Below are 13,931 nucleotides of genomic sequence, written 5' to 3' on the forward strand. Positions count from 1 at the left end.
GAAGTGAACATAACAATGAAACAACAGCTTGTCATTGAAAGTATGTTATAGTGACGTACCACAAACATTATTTGTCTCCTTATCACTTGACATAACCAAATAGTCAAATGAAATAACATTACATACAAAAGACCATAAAAATATCTGCAGCAAGTTGACAATTTAGTGAGAATGGTAAACATACTTTAGAAATGACCTTCATGGGGACCTTGACCTCACACTAAGGTCACTCATTACCCTTTTCTGATCTGGGCACCACCTTAAGGATGACATCTACCATGTTCATTTGACCTACAGTAAATCCTTCTTGAGCTACTGTTTATAATACAAACACTTCCGACTATGGCATTGACGATGACCTTGACATGACAGGTCAAAGTGTCAAAAAGAATTCCCTGTGCGAATGAGGAGACACACATCCCTGGGATGTCCGAGTGCCACATGCCAACATTAAGTGTGACTATTTTCATGAGACACAAAGAAACACTTCAACTTACTCTTCATCCTCTTCTTCAGCCTCAGTGTCCATGGCTTCTTCATCATCATCATCATAGTTGTAGTTGGGATCATGGCAGATATACTGCAGGCAGATTGTGATGATCTGGGGATTGATAAATGTAAACATTGTGTCATTATACTTTGGACCAATTTCAGATTCAAATATTCACCACAAACTGATAACTTGAATAGGCACTGTTAGTCACTGCACAGAGTTGCTTCCCTTCACATTCCAGAAACCTACTGAAGTGGGTTCAAATCCCCATCACCCTGATAATGCTGCTATTTTTGTTCAGCCCCATACCTGTGTTAGCAGGTTTAACAAAATGGTAAAGGTCTGCATCCTGTTTGGCTTCCCCCAACATGAAGCTGACACACCATGATATAACCTGAATACTGTTAAGAGTGATGTTAAACCCAACTCACTCATCAAAACAATGTTTCTAACACTGGCAATTGTCCACTACAAACAGTCATACATGAAAACAAACACTAAATTGGTTAAATAAATAGTTTCAAGTTCAAATGTTACTGGTTATGTATTTGGAAAACAAATACCTCTGTGATAAATGGTGACACTTCTTTTGGGCACCTTCTCACAAAGGACTCAAATGCCTGTAAACAATATTCTCTCAGTTCATCATCATCTTCTTTACAGAACCTCACAATCAGAGGAATAATCTTCTCAAGATGCTCTCCAAACCTGTGGCCAGCTTGTCGACTGGAAGTTCAAATGATGAAAATATTGATGACAAAACACGAGCAGAAAGAAGGATTCCCCCAAGAAAGTCTTACTGGTATTTGGTACATGACCTAACCATGCTAACAGCTGCATTAAAATAACAAACAAAATATCATAAAATTCAATCATGCAATATCAGTGTCTTGGCTGAGATACAGAGAACTACATCATTTTGATATCAAGTACATCAACACAAGTCAATTAAAGTAGCAAAACTGTGAGGCTTGCTAAAGTTCTATGCTACTATAAACGAGGGGTGATATAGCTGATATCAAAGGACACAAGGGTGAGATCATATTTTTTATCGAATGTCATCAAGCTTCAATAATGAGTAAGAAATGTCATGCCATACAAGTATCTCCTAACAATATCGGTGATACAAAGTCTAATAATCACAGGTAAATGAAGAAACGTTTGTCCATCATGTCAAACAGTCAGTGACAACAATATCAGCTCAAAACATGTCTCTTTGCTTCATTTTCAGGACATTTTAATGCAACCGGTAATGTATGGACTATCATAAGTTGGACAGCACAAAATTATACTACAATCTGGCTTTGGAATAGTGGGTTAAGTTGCGCACAGAATAAGGATTTAAATAACTGATTTGAGTTGGCATGCATTACTTGATCCACCCCTAACAAGTGCCTAAATATACAAATTACTGGTATATGAGGCTAGGACACTAATATTTTTGTTTGACTTGCCTGATGGCTCCAATACACTGTATGTATGTTCTGGTGGTGGAAGTGGAGGTGTTCTTGGACAGCTCGGTGAGGAGGAACTCGATGAGCTCCAGGAACAGCTGGTTGTTACAACTCATTACCAGATGACCTGTAAAGAAGAAAACTACAGGTAAACTCTACCAACAAGGAAAGAACAGTCAGTGCTCCATCTTGGAGTTGGTCATTTAACCCTCCCAACTTCTAAAATGGGTAACATGTACTTTCAATTAAGAAATCAATCATACCAAAGCATAACATCATAACAAACGCCAAGGTCATCTATTTCTGTTAACTAGGTTTACCATGTGATAAATATAAACGGGGATGAGAATGGAATTCGTGGTCACTATAATTTGCGGAAATTAGCGGATCTGCGGAAGATTCTCATCCCTGTATATCATGGTATATATTTATGCTCATTTTTAACTCATTGGCAAGTAGTACAGAACCTGTGTACAAAGTGATGCCCAGAAAATTAAAACAGCATCAACATGGTCGGCAACATCTTCCCGAGGCAAGCGTGTCTGTAAGCCCACATCAAAGTCCTTGCCCTTTCAAGGCTTTTCTGTGCTAATATTGATAGTCGATATTGATATTGATAGTCCTATCAGAGAACATTTACAAAATCAAAATCAAAATCAACATCAAGGTTCCAAAAAAATGGCTGCTGCTTGTCATCGCATGTCGAATTTGCATTTTGAAATTATTCCAACAATTAAGATGAGAAATATTTTTGAAGTAGTTTCAAATTTTCAATTGTCAATCAACTTGCCCCAATAATCTGTGCCTTGTATGTATTTAAGAGCAAACTTCATTATATCTTAACTTGAAAGAAAGCCAGTTGTACCTATAGCAATGATGGCTCGCTTCCTGACTGCCAGTCGAGGGCTCGACAGCTGAGGCAGCAAGGCTTGCAGTATGGAGCTGTGGAATGTCACCAGCAACCCTGCAATGTAGTTGTAGATAATGGAACATGAAGAAAAGAATGAAGGCAAAGTGATAAACACAACTTGACAACATCATAGACTCATTACTGCAGACACTAGGATATTTTATGTCAAATATAATATTGCAGTTAAATCAGGGTAAATAGTGTTTTCAAAGACTATCTTAAGAAACATGAAATTACCAACCTCCAAATCGACTAAGTAGATCTCCAAGTATGTCTAGGGCTTCTAGCTGTACAGAAACATCTTCTTGCTGTAACAAGACATAATAATTTATTCACACCTCAAGCAGTTGACCATAACCAACTGATACTGATTTATGATTACAAAATCAAAAGATTATTAATGGTTATAAATTCAGTTTGTGCCAAAAATGTTTGAGTTTGGTAGCCAGAACATCATCTCGTCATCATTTTTTCCTTATATTTTAGTCTTATCGTATGGACTATTTAATTGCTGACATTACTAGACCAACTGAATATTACTTGTCTCTGGCTTCGAACTCGTGGTTAAAGTTGCGGACAGGAAGTTAATTAATATTTTATAAGTCCATAAAAACTATCTGGTACTGAGCTGCCATCTACTCAGCGGTAAAAGTGATAGTCCACAAGGAAATGTCACCAGTCCTTCGGAATTGTTCTAGTCTCAGACTAGTGGGCTCTTTGAAGCCTGTAAGACTGTTATTATTGTGACAAAACTTTACTAAATACAGTTTTAAGGATAATGAGAGAAGATACATCCATCACAACAAACAATGTAAAAGTCAATAGAAACAAGACCAAATGCTAATTTCTTGATGTCACTTCAGTCATATTAACAATATCACGAAGTAAAAATCAGCTTGTAAAATCACTTACTTTGGCAATAGCACTTGTTAATCTACTGGTGATTTTCTTGCAAATACTGGCTGCCAACGCTGTCGAGGATGGTGGCAGTTCACTGATCACAGTCTTAAGTCCTGTGGTAAATTGTTATTGTTACTTCAGTCATGTCAATGACTATACATGATATAAAAACTTACAACTGTACAAATCCTAAAAGGTAAAGTGCTGATATATAGAGAATCTCACCCAAATGTCTTTTGATATCAAATTTTTCAACACAATTTTTTCTACTTTTATCAACGATTCTTGATATACCCCGGTATTTGATATCAAAAGACACAAGGGTAAGATTCTATTTATCATCCAACATCCTTCTTCCAACCTTTTCAGTTTGTAGATCATAATATCCAACATTCTAATAGGCATCTGCATGATCACATTACATTTTACTAGATATTGCATCCTCAAGGTTGCAACTGTAAAAAAATTTATACTGTTACTATGTTGCCATCTATTCTACCTTATTGTTCAGTACTATTTTCATGATTGTCATCATTCCAAACCTAGAAGCATAATTTGGGGGGGGGGGGGGGAGACAGGGATTCGAACCAACAATCACAGGTTTCTGATGTATTACAGTAAACTATGTTTATAACGAACACGCTTATAACGAACTAACAGATATAGTGAACTGGTCTTTTTGCCCCTGCCATTTGCTGAACATATGCCTATAACGAGCTACAATCATAACGAACTAAAATTAGTGGTCTCTTTGAGTTTGTCGTGACCGTAGTTTACTGGACATTGAAAACAGAGATGTTTATCTCCTTAACAATCCGACTTCTTTGTTCTTTTATCAGTTGCATACCTATGCTTGAGATGTCCCTGAGCTGCTCCTTGTCAGACAGCATGTTGCTGCACAGTGTGTCCACGATGGTCTCCACCTGAAACTCCTTCACTTTGTTCACAAGGGGACCAAGACTGGAATAGAACAAGAAACTGTCATCTACCCACTGTCAAAGATACTGATAGAACAGTAGTTTTTTAAGTGTGCAATAGGGCACTCATATAGATGTTCGGGCGTGCTCTTTGGAAATAAAATGTGACAACTTGAAAACCAGTTTTATCCATCTTTGAAAGCAGTGAATGTCATTTCAACATCAGCCAGATAATAAGCAGCTATATCTGATGGTTGTCTGTTGTTCAACGCCACACTAAGCAATATTCAAAACACATGTTTGCGGCTTATAAATAATTGTGTCTTGACTAGTCAATCCTGTGATGTCCGTACATCAATTGCCCTTGTTATCAGAAAGGAAATATCACATAGATCTTACATACACAACGAATGTCACGTATACATTTACACAATTCAATAAGAGTAAATTATTCCAACATCTAATCTTCCAGAGACAAGAGAGTTAATTGACTGTAACAGTCCAGTTCCACCCTTGCCGAACTTAGCTAGATTTTCGTAGCTCGATCGTAGTGCCCACCAGTGGCTATTATGAGTAATGTCCCTCCTACTGACAAATCAGATTCCACCTCATCCCACTTGCAATTGCTTCCAACAAAATGGTGGCGCTCCGTCAAGGTGATCTGATTAAGTTTATTGAATAAAGGTTTCACAGACACCCAGGCCAGTGCATGTGGATTGTAGCACAAAATTTGGAAAATGTCCTCCAAGTTGAAGGTACACATGATTTGCAAATTAGCCAAAATCTGCATGGTAGTCACCATGTTGTGTACGAACGGGATGTTAATTTCGTAATATGATTTTGATTCGACTATGAATAGACTCGTTAGTCCAGTCAAAATGTAACTCAGAAAATCCAGCCTTGCTCGGCAAGGGTTAAAACAGGACTTTTATAATCAGTTAACCATTCAATCTGGGAAGAAGTCAAACATCCATACTCTGTGACTTGCAGTGGATATTTTTGTGTGTATTTTTAAATCATTATGTGTATAAAACCCTGAAACACAGCTGAATTACTTCCTGATCATTTCTAATTATGTGTTAAGCATATCTGCTGTGGGGGCCATGTCATGTGTACAATCTTATTTTTTATGCATTTCATATTAATCTGTGCCAATGCAGGGAGCGTGTCAGGACAATGAATGCAAAGACTGCACCATATCCATGCCTAAAGCATGCTTATAACAGTACACAATTATCACCCCGGCAAATAGATTAGTTTGAACTCAAATTACATCATCAGCTACCTGAGCACTATACTACTCATCTGCCTGTTAGGTTCTGGAAGTTTTCACACTGACTTCACCAAACCATGTGCAGGGATTATCCTGGACATTTTTACCTATGAGAAAAAATCTCCCCTGGTCCAAAAGCAATGAGATGTTTGGGCGTGTGATGAGACTTTGCTAATTTTCAGAGATATTGCATCTTCACACAGTGGGGAATCTGTATTTTATTTTTGGTACTTGGGACTCAAATAATGTTGCAAGTAACATTACTTGATTATTTAGATATATCCTCAGATATCCTTTTTTCGAACATTAATTATTCCACTGCAAATACAACTTACAAGTACAAAGTATTTAAAAATATTAGCAGAAGTATTAACCAAAAATTCATCGTCTACTTTAGGAGAAATTACACTAATATTTCTGTATTTCTGTTCATTGTCGACTTGATAGGGAATTTTTCGCGAAGACAATTATAGATCATTTAGGAGGCATGTTTACCACCATCAGCTGTTCATTTCATTGGCATGCAGGAGACAACAATCGGCAGTTATCAAATTTTGACAATGTGTGTTCAGATCGTAATTCAATATATTGAGAGTGATGACATGAAATAGCGACTGTTGTAAATGGTATTACAGTTTGTAGGCAAAAAATATATTATTTACACTCCAGCACTTTCTTCAGTTTCGCTGTACCATATCAGAGGCTGGGTCTCTGACTGTATCAAATGAAATCTTAGCAATATGGACTTTTCAATTAATTAGAAGTGACAGTTCATTATACAATGACTATTGCTCCAGATTCACCCTCTTGTTTGATTAGCAACAATTAGGTCATTTATTTCGCACAGAAGGCGGCGTGTTTGCCATGTGCAGCAGCCAGAAAATGTTTATGAGTCATCGGAAGTTGAAAAGACTGTTGACATTAACATGTGAACCTAGCTGCATGGGAGAACTGAGGCACATTTTCAAGCCTAGCATGCCTTGTAAGACACCACCACGATTTTAGTTTTTATAACTCGCGATTTAGTGAGGAGCACGACCAAAGCCCAAGAAACTAAGCATCAAGTGTCAGACCGTTGGGCATGTTCACCCTTCCACTTAGGGCGTCACTGGAAATTTTAGTTATACATCAACTCAAAAGCATCACCATATATTGATATATTGATTGAAAATAAAATTAATGATTCTGAATGTGTAAAGATAAACATTATCTATGTTCACCTGCAATTATTCATTTGATGCTAAATATAACAAGGCTGATCCCTTTAGCATGTTTATTGTTAAAATTGATTTCCATATTTAAATAGTTTCACCTTTTACTTAACTAACACAGTGCATATATCATATATATTTCAAATAAAAACATTAATATATACTAATATATCTACAATATTTGGACTTCAGAACAATCAGATTTCAAAAGGTACATCATGTGTGAATTCAAATGCATTCTTCATGATGTTTTTCAAGGGCAAGTAATGAAATTTGCCACTGGTTGCTAAGGCAAGTTTATGACACTGTTTTCACAGTTCACAGTAAATTTTGAAAATCGCCATGCCAAGATTCAATGACAATGCAGGAAATAAAACTATTTGTAGTGTTGAAGCTGGTGAATCACAAGCATCAGTGGTAAGGCATGTCAATAACGCTCACTAATCTCTCTGCCACTGAAGCAAGTTACACGGATTTATCTAGGATTCTAAACTAAGTGCCAATGGCGGGCAAATTGGGGCAAAAACATTATTTTGTTCAAAATTGGGATTATTTAAAAAGTTTTTAATGTTCCTAAATTCAGAGGTACTTATCATTGCATTCAGTGCGATAATGTAAAACTGAGCATTAATGGCTCTTCCACTTTATTGGCCCTATTGTCAGTGATATACAAGTTACCTCTGCAAAGCCATACCTATAACTATGGAGCATGAATTGGGAAATTATTAATTCCAATTTGGGAATTCTAACTGACATTAGCTGCAGACTTTGGGCTAAATATCAGCATTTGAGCAGATCTAGATAAATCACAGTGCTAGCAGGAATGTTTACACTCAAGACACTAGTTATTACTGATAAAGTTGAAGGCATGATTTTGGATGATAAATAAAATATTGTCTTGAGTCTTCCAAGCTCAAAATGTATCAAGACTTGTTGATAAAGTAAATATATGCTATTTGTAGCTTTTATCAACTCTTTATCTTTATATATTTAATATCTGAAGACACTCGGGTCAGATTCTCAATATACAGATGTTGCATACAAGAGATTTGGTGGAGGAGCCATTTCTCATTGGCTTCGAACAGATCTTGTTCATATCCAGGGCAACTTAACAGGTGTGCGTTATCTTGACAAGATCTTACATTCTCACATTGCCCAAAATCTGCATGCACCAGGTGCCATTTGTCAGCATGACAATGCTTGTGTCTACACAGCATGAGTGTACAAAATTACTGAGAGATCAGAACATAAATGTACTGCCCAGGCCTCCAGAAATCACTGGATCTCAACCCAATTGAGTTTTCTGGGATGGGCTAGGCTGGTGATTACATCAACCAGGGCCACAGCATCTGCAGCAATAACACCAAGCTCTTCAGGAAAATGGGTTGCCCTTCTACAAGGTGTAATCCTCAGGCTTCTTGGTTTCAAGGGCATGGCTGTCGGGCCAATAGTGGACAGAGTGGGCTTCATGACTGCTGTATTCAAGATTGACTTAAATTGGCATATGTAAAGACTGCTCTGTGAATGTTTATAACATACACATCCCACATATTGTGGCAGACTTTTCTTGGTTCCTTCACCATTACATCTTTGAAACTTTAAAAATGATCCCAAACTTGACCTCCCTTCCCCCAACTTCTACACACGAGACAAGATGAACAGTACTGTCATGTGTAAAGCAGAGCTTCAGATAAGCTGCGTATCTGTGTAAAATACTATTTTAATAGGTAGACACCTATTTTATAGGTACACACCTATTTCCCTAACAATCTTCTGAAAACCATAACAAAAACAAGAGATTCTTCATTGGTTTTAAAGGCACTATTAGATACATTTACACTTTCGCCAAAGGTCACTGGGAATTCTTTTGAAATTGATATAAGGAAATCCATATCATGGTATACGTTACACAAATTAAGCTCAGCTAATAAGTAAATCCAATTAGCCAACACTTCAGCATGGAACTACCACAAAAAATTAGTGCCTGTTTTCCAGTGATCACTACCTGATTGTTTACCCCTTTCCCCCCGAAATTTGAACATTGGACTAATTTGTTAAAAGAGAAAGCTAACCCATACTCTAACTCACAACTAACCCAAAGGATCATAAAGGGTGCCCAACCATTAGTATTGTGAAGGAATGCTTGATCGGAAAGGGATACGTAACCATGCTTAACCCTAATTGTCGTAAAGGGGTGCCAGATAGGAATGGGGATCCAAGAGCCAAGGATAGAGTTGGGGGTAAAATACCATAATCCTAACACAAACTCTGAGGATCAAAGAGGCACTGAGATCAGTGAGCAAGGGTGTCAGCATGAGCTATTAAGCTCTCTAAGGTAAACTGTTATGTTGCCATAAATTCCGGTGAAAACATGACATACCACTTGACAGCAAGGTTTTGGACTTCTCCATTCTTATCCTCTAACAGTTTCAGCAGCATCTTGACCACCTTCCTCTCACTATCATCATCAAGCTTGATTGAATCCTTCTGAAGCTCGGCCATCAAGTCATTTGTTGCCATAAATCGGAAATCTTTGTCACTTGATGTCATCTGAAAAGTGAGAAGAGATTATTGGATAATCCATAAGTATTGTCGAGAAAGGTGCTAATTTCTGCTTGTCTGAATTTAAGTATCAGTCACAAATGGGTAAGTGGGATCTTAATCACAACCAGAGAACAGAAGCTCAACAAACTACAGTAGACTGTTATCTGACAAAAAGTGTTGGGCCCGGCACAGACCCTTATATTAACATATATAAAACAGTGTAATCTGACATCTGCCTATTCTGATTTCCGACACTGTTTCGTGGTTCCATGAGCACATCCGCTGGGTAATCCGATATCAACACAGAAACATTCATAGAATACTCAATTGTGGTTGCATTGTTTTTGTAATATGCATTGTTAGCTGAAGATTAGTACAAGTATTTAGTATATAACCTTCAATAAACACCAAGTTAATGTTCAACAAGGATTAATGTACAATGAACCAATTAACTTTTCATACTTAGTGCAACCCAAGTGTTAATCCTTAATTGTATCCTTAATTGAAAGGCTGGATTATGAACTGAGTGATTCATTGAATGTGCATTCAGCCATGAAACTGTCTAATCAGACATTTTCACCTGGTCTCTAGCAGTAGCGGATTACACAGAGTCTACTGTAAATTAAAACTCTTACAAATAAAACATAAAAATACAATACTGCTATAGGACTGAATAAGACAGGGGCTTTGGACTGGTGTATAAAGTTGTAGACTGTAATGGTATGTCTGTAGAATTTCAGGCTTAAAGAGGATGTCCTCAAGCATTATCTGTACATCATCTTCAGAAGTGTATATCAAAGCCTAGTTTCCACCCTTGCCATTTCAAGCCTACTTCTCTTGGCTTGATCAGGTAGAACATGAGTTGTGTCCATTGTGATGAAAATGTGACACCCAAATAACTGACTTCACACCTGATTGATATAACATAATGAAAAGATTTGACATTTCATCACTGACAAACAAAATGACAAATTACCACAGTAAAGATACTTAGATACTTATTACTGATGCATTTGGCTTTAAATAATAGAAGCATACAGGCTACATGGTATCAAGTAACACTGCATATCGCAGTAACATGAAACGTTCAGGAGTTGTCTAAAAAAAGCACTGCATATCAGTCACAGCAATAAGTGTACTTAAAGAAACAATGAAGTTTGCACTCGTATTCATAGAAGTTCTTGGACGAGTAGATTGAAAACTTAGAACTACTCCAAAATATTTGTCCTTGCTTAATTTTTGGAAGAATTTCAGAGCAATTTCAACAAGCGATCATGTTGTTTTAAACCCAGATTTTCACAGAAAAGTGGTCTTGGAATGGCAAGGGTGAAAACTTGACCTATATATAGGCTAGTGGACATGCTTGCCTTGGGAAGACGTGTAGACTTAGGCAAGTCAATGTTTCAGGTTATTTTGCACAACATTGTAAGGTCACTCAGGTGTAAGGATAAACTATATAGGGAAAACTTGACAGTTATAAGACTGTTCTTAACTGCATAAGAAACATTCTTTAATATTGCCACATGCACAATCACATTTTCAAAGCGTCAAGTATTAGGCTACAACACATTTGTGTATTCACAGCCCCAGACCATTCCCAAATCTATAGATAGGTCTAGGCCCATCACGCTGAAGATTAGGACACGACTGCACTGGACAAACACTGGAGCACAGAGGCAGCTGATTCACCTCCTTCATGACATGACAGTATGTCAGATAGAATATCAAAATTTCATTCAAGAATTTGTAATGGAAATGCATCGACGTTTGTCAGGACGACAAGGCCTATTCAAGTTTTGAGTTATTTTTCTGTTTGGCTTTGACATGTCACATGTTCGGTTCAGATGGAACACTGCATATGATTCAAAATGTATGAAATTGCAATAGAATGTGGGTTTTACCGCAGAAAATGTTTATTTAGCACAGCATGCTCTATATGATTTCATGGCATGTATACATGATAAACGAAGGTCCAAGAAGTGCGAGACAGCCCTCGGAAAAAAAAATGGCAGCGACCATGATGACCGGCAAGTTTGGCGTTCTCACCTTCTCAAGAAGATTTGCGATATGATACGACACGCTAGCCATTTTGGAAGAATCTTACAATAGGTGTCAACAACGCATACACAATAGTTTGCTTAAATCACACTTTTGTGACTAAATATTTCATGTATCTCCTCTAAAACTGTCCATCCATCAAACGGAAGTATAGGAGTTCTCACGCATGCGTACAAGCAGCGCACAAGAGCGCCATCTTCGACGAGAAACGAACATTCATGAGATAACTCTCGTACGCCTGGCAAAGTAGTTGGGATTGGTTAGCCATCATTATATGGAACAGAGAAGTCAAACTATAAGAGGACTTCAAATATTTCACGTCAATCTAAATATGGCTTTTGGCAGAATAGAAGTGAAATAGATAGAAGAATTGAATTGTTCATGGGTTTTCGGACGCTTAAGGAACATTTATAGTTTTCTCTCTAATCACATGAACAACTACAAAACATCTCATTCTCTTTTAACAGACAACTTTCTCTTAAAAACAAGACATCATCTGAGTATTTACAAAGTATGTGTGATGCTACACCCCACGTTATAGCACGAGTAATCACGATAAACCTGACCGTCCGAAAACATATATCCGAAAACCTACGATCCGGATAAACTTTTAGGCGTTACTCAAACATTTCATTTTTTGTTTTAAAAGAAACAAAGTGTGAAAAATTATTGTCCTATCACTTAACGAATATTGTTATACACTTTAACAAAATATTACTATAGACTTGGGAGTTATTGATACCTGTACATCGCTTATTCGGTGGCCGTGACACTAAATGTCTTGGTAAAATATAGGTCCTAAGTGTCCCATGCAGACTTGTAGTTCAAGGTGACTAATGTTGCTAGAGTGGTTTAAATGATGGATTGTGTGGTACCTGCCCCGACGGCTCACGGGTTTTCTTATCCCCAATCACATTAAAATCAGATCTTAGTGCTCGCAGGACATAGCGATAACTACTGTGCTTCTACGAGCACTAAGATCTGATTTGAATGAGATTGTCTTAGCTCAGCCTCGATTGCGGCGTAAAACAATATCACTTTACCTCATAACCTAAATGGTCCCATTGGGATTACATTTGGATACTATAAGGTTTACTGAACCGTTTGTTTCGATATGCCCCTACAACCGCCCCGTGGTGCAGCGATAGAAACTAACAGTTTTAGTCCACTAGTCCTCATAATGATAACATACAGCAAACAGAGCCATTAGTGACGTTATTTAATTGTGACGTCATGGTAACAATGACGTCACAATGGTCTGCAAAACATTGTGATGCAATTTCCTTTTTTGATATCAAATATATCAACACGAGTTGATAAAAGTGGGAAAACTCCGAGGCATGCCGAGGATTTTTTTCCACTTTTATCAACGAATGTTGATATATTTGATATCAATAGACACGAAGGTGAGATTTTAAGTATATATACAAGCAAGCATTATAAAACCGAGATTAGTCCGGACTAGTACAAGCAGACACGGACACGCATACGTGCATGTACGTCACTATATTAACGAACGTGACGTTAAATCCCATTTCACCTCACCAGTTATGCCTACGTACATATAGAGAATCTCACCCTCATGTCTTTTGATATCAAATATATCAACACGAGTTGATAAAAGTGGGAAAACTCCGAGGCTTGTCATCAAAAGACATGAGGGTGAGATTATATTTATCATCCAACATAATCCTTCCAAGTTTTTCAGTTTGTAGATAGTAATAAGCAGTGTCTTATGTGTAAACAGTACTGCTAACAGCTTCAGTAGCAGAGCCATTAGTGATGTCATTTGATTGTGATGTCATTTGCATTGTGATGCAATTTCATTGCAGCGATATCTACAGTGTATAGATATCGCTTGTTATTACCCACGTGGTGAAGATACAGGTGGTAAGATACTAAATCCGTACGTCATACGTGTGTCTACAAGGTTGACCTTGTTTTATTCGTTTTGATTGGATAACCGTGACCTCTGTCACACTGGGACTACTTTTTCATTCGTAAAAAATCGCGAGACGTCATTCATTTTGCGATTACAAGGCAGAACTGAAGAAATTCATGAGAACGAGAGATATTTACAAACACTTTATTAAACCAAACAAGATAGTCACACGCAACAAAAATTCGGTTTGCATTCTATATACGTTATGCATAGAGCTCCTACAGACATA

The 13,931-nt window shown here is 37.4% G+C and overlaps 1 protein-coding gene across 1 annotated transcript in view; it reads right to left on the reverse strand.

Moving 5' to 3' along the window:
• LOC139473304 (cullin-associated NEDD8-dissociated protein 1-like) overlaps positions 1-11,918 on the reverse strand; it is a 36,068-nt gene extending 24,150 nt beyond the window's left edge. Inside the window, exons 1-9 of the mRNA XM_071255835.1 lie at positions 11,749-11,918; positions 9,539-9,708; positions 4,605-4,717; positions 3,770-3,870; positions 3,099-3,165; positions 2,813-2,911; positions 1,948-2,074; positions 1,057-1,219; positions 498-601 (exon numbers count right to left, since the gene is read on the reverse strand). Of these exons, the coding sequence (XP_071111936.1) occupies positions 498-601; positions 1,057-1,219; positions 1,948-2,074; positions 2,813-2,911; positions 3,099-3,165; positions 3,770-3,870; positions 4,605-4,717; positions 9,539-9,708; positions 11,749-11,790 (986 nt within the window). The 5' untranslated portion in view covers positions 11,791-11,918. The remainder of the gene's footprint in view (positions 1-497; positions 602-1,056; positions 1,220-1,947; positions 2,075-2,812; positions 2,912-3,098; positions 3,166-3,769; positions 3,871-4,604; positions 4,718-9,538; positions 9,709-11,748) is intronic.
• Positions 11,919-13,931: the final 2,013 nt, after the last annotated feature.

This window comes from Haliotis cracherodii, unplaced genomic scaffold (genome assembly GCF_022045235.1).
Source record: "Haliotis cracherodii isolate W230 unplaced genomic scaffold, xgHalCrac1.p SCAF_1, whole genome shotgun sequence".
NCBI lineage: Eukaryota > Metazoa > Mollusca > Gastropoda > Lepetellida > Haliotidae > Haliotis > Haliotis cracherodii.